Source organism: Rhinopithecus bieti, unplaced genomic scaffold, assembly GCF_001698545.2.
Source record: "Rhinopithecus bieti isolate Rb0 unplaced genomic scaffold, ASM169854v2 scaffold_62786, whole genome shotgun sequence".
Taxonomy (NCBI): domain Eukaryota; kingdom Metazoa; phylum Chordata; class Mammalia; order Primates; family Cercopithecidae; genus Rhinopithecus; species Rhinopithecus bieti.
In genome coordinates, this window is record NW_016823645.1 from 52,974 (window position 1) to 56,727 (window position 3,754).

Consider the following 3,754-nt stretch of genomic DNA (forward strand, 5'->3'; position numbering starts at 1 on the left):
GACAGAGATACACTCCGTTTCAAAAAAAATAAAATAAAATAAAATAAAAAATTTAAAAAGATGGTATACACGTGTGATTTAAACCATAAAAATTTAAAAATGTATAGGGAAAAGACTATAAGGAACATGTCAAAATGTTAACATTGGTTGCTTCTGGGTGGCGGATTCACAGGTGGTTCCTTCTTTATAATTCCCTTTATTTACAATATTTTCTAAATTTTCTATTGCGCTAACCAGAAAAATTTGACAGGAAAAATAAACTTGAAAATGATAGGAGAAAATAAAATTTAAAAATAGGCCTAAGTTTTCTTTCTTTTTGAGATGGAGTTTTGCTCTGTTGCCCAGGCTGGAGTGCAGTGGCACGGTCTCAGCTCACTGCAACCTCCACTTCCTGAGGTTCAAGCAATTCTCGTGTCTCAGCCTCTCAAGTAGCTGGGATTAAACGTGCATGCCACCACATGCAGCTAATTTTTGTATTTTTAGTGGAGATGGGGTTTTACCATGTTGACCAGGCTGGTCTCAAACTCCTAACCTCAAGTGATCCACCTGCCTCAGCCTCCCAAAATGTTGGGATTAAAGGCATGAGCCACACTGCGCCTAGCCAATTTTTTTTTCCCCCTGAGACGGAGTTTCACACTTGTTGCCCAGGCTGGAGTGCAATGGTGCAATCTCAGCTCACTGCAACCTTGGCCTCCTGGGTTCAATCAATTTTTCTGCCTCAGCCTCCCAAGTAGCTGAGATGATAGGTGCCCGCCACCATTCCTGGCTGATTTTGTATTTTTAGTAGAGACGATGTTTCACCATTTTGGTCAGGCTGGTCTTGAACTCCTGACCTCAGGGGATCTGCCCACCTTGGTCTCCCAAAGTGCTGGGATTACAGGTGTGAGCCACCACGCCCGGCCCCAAATTTTTATTTTTTTATTTTTTTTTTTGAGACATAGAGTCTCGCTCTGTGGCCCAGGCTGGAGTGCAGTGGCCAGATCTCAGCTCACTGCAAGCTCCACCTCCCGGGTTTACGTCATTCTCCTGCCTCAGCCTCCCGAGTAGCTGGGACTACAGGTGCCCGCCACCTCGCCCGGCTAGTTTTTTGTATTTTTTAGTAGAGACGGGGTTTCACCGTGTTAGCCAGGATGGTCTCGATCTCCTGACCTCGTGATCCGCCCGTCTTGGCCTCCCAAAGTGCTGGGATTACAGGCTTGAGCCACCGCACCCGGCCCCAAATTTTTTTTAAAAGACACATTTACTGATTAACTCACTAACATAACACTTCTGATGAATGCCCTGCTACCCCTACCTCACCACCCCCCCAACCTCAAGCAAACACCAAAAGTCTAAATAAGGCAGGGTGAGAAGAGCAAGCCCTTTATCTGCTGGGGAACCACAGGTACTGAAATCCCAATGACCTCTATGGCAGACTGTTATAGTAATGGCCCTCGGTGTGCTCATGTATCCTTGTATGCATGATCCTTTGCGATGTGACTTTGCAGTTCTCCTCTCAAAAGGTGCAATCTATTTCCCAACCATGGGATCAAGGCTTGGCCATGTAACTTGTTTTAGCCAATGGGACAACATTAAACATGACATAAGCAAAGGCTTGAAAATGCTTGCGCATTGGGGCTTGTCCTCTCTTGCTGCTAGAAACCTTTTGCCACCTTGTGGAAGAGCTTGGTAGACTAAAGACCATGTAGAGAGAAGCCTTAGCCATCTAAGTAGGTCTGAGACACCTGAAGGAGAACTTTTGAGACCATGCAGGCCCAGGCAAGCTGGCCTGGACTAGAAGAACAGCTCAGCCAACCCACAGAATCATGAGAAATTATTAACTGTTATTTTAAGTCACTATGTTTTGGATAGACTGTTAAGCAGCAAAACTAACTGAAGGATGCATCCTCAGTGTGAATACTATCCAGCCAAGGAGATGAAGAAAATTTTCCATTATCCTCTAAACTCCATGTTCAACTCAATGGTCATTCTTCCCTCCTCAGAGATGGCCTTTCAGTATAGGCGATAATCTTGGACCTTATAGAGCTCAACACTCAGCAGAATTTCCCTCCTTGACAACAAAACTACCAGAGCACTGGGATGATGGTATCAGAATGTTCTCAGAAGCCTCAGACTGCTTGCTAAAATCTGTTCAAGGTCTTCCTTTTATCTCAAACCATATAGTATTAAATGTAACATGCTCCATTACCTCTGATTTTATTGGACTAATTACATAAACTCTGTGTCTTATTAGTCATTTTAGCTCCAGAACCTAACACAGTGCCTAACACACAGCAGACACTCAAATGTTTGCTGAATAAACAAATGAGTGACTGATTCAGGTCTTCTGATATTAAATATCCCTCCTACCTCAAGTCTATTTTCCCTGACCACCCCTACAGAGTTTAAGAGACAGAATACTAGATTACCTTTAGGACTCCATGGAGCATCATCTGAATTCTTCTTTTCTTGGGTCGAGATTTCAAAGCAGGGTCATCATCGTCAGACTCCAGTGAAGGATAGACTGCAGGGAGAGGGGAAAACAGGGTAAAATGAGATTTCATCCAAAGGGTGAAGACAGAATGACACCTACTCCAGCTCCTACCCTTCCCCTAAAAATGTACCTTTTACTTAATCCGTACTCAACTCCAAGAGTTTCTGAATGTACCACATACATTTCATGCCGTTCTACTTTGCATCCTTGTGGCAAATGTCCTTCTCCTAGATTCACCTAATTCTGATTCATTCACCCAACATCCATTTAGTGAATAACTTCATGAGTTACTTTATTTACTCACCCTTCAAAATTCAGCTTTAGATTTACTTTCCACAAGAACTCTTCCCTCCCTCTCCTAATCTGATTGAGATGCCTCCTACTTGGCTCTCCATAGCATCCTGTGCCATCCCTCTACTGAAGCTGTTATATAGTATTTAAGAGCTGATTAGTAAATCTGTTGCCTCCAATTTAACATGAGGGCAGGAACATGTATTATTTATTTCAAATTAAGGGAGCCTACTAACACAATGAAGCATAAGTTCTCAGTAACTGTTTACTACGTGAATGAAGAAATAAATGGTATATGCTTAACGCACACAAAGGGAACAAAAAGATCACTTGGGCTGAAAAAAACAAACATTCCATCAAAAAGTGGGTGAAGGATATGAACAGACACTTCTCAAGGGAAGACATTTATCCAGCCAACAAACATATGAAAAAATACTCAACATCACTGGTCATTAGAGAAATGCAAATCAAAACCACAATGAGATACCATCTCCTGTCAGTTAGACTGGTGAAACCCGCACGTTATGCACATGTACCCTAGAACTTAAAGTATAATAAAAAAATAAAAATAAATAAATAAATAAAAAAGTCAGGAAACAACAGATGCTGGACAGGATGTGGAGAAATAGGAATGTTTTTACACTGTTGGTGGGTGTATAAATTAGTTCGACCATTGTGGAAGACAGTGTGGCGATTCCTCAGGGATCTAGAACCAGAAATACCATTTGACCCTGCAATCCCATTACTGGGTATATACCCAGAGGATTATAAATCATTCTACTATAAAGACACATGCACACGGATGTTTATTGCGGCACTATTCACAATAGCAAAGACTTGGAACCAACCCAAATGCCCATCACTGATAGACTGGATAAAGAAAATGTGGCACACATATACTATGGAATACTATGCAGCCATAAAAGGATGAGTTCGTATCCTTTGCAGGGACATGAATACAGCTGGAAACCATCATTCTCAGCAAACTAT

At 42.0% G+C, this 3,754-nt stretch overlaps 1 protein-coding gene across 1 annotated transcript in view; it reads right to left on the reverse strand.

The window, feature by feature from the left end:
* LOC108521720 (histone lysine demethylase PHF8-like) overlaps positions 1-3,754 on the reverse strand; it is a 75,717-nt gene that overhangs the window by 21,029 nt on the left and 50,934 nt on the right. Inside the window, 2 exon segments of the mRNA XM_017861686.1 lie at positions 2,409-2,447; positions 2,450-2,503. Coding sequence (XP_017717175.1) covers positions 2,409-2,447; positions 2,450-2,503 — 93 coding nt within the window.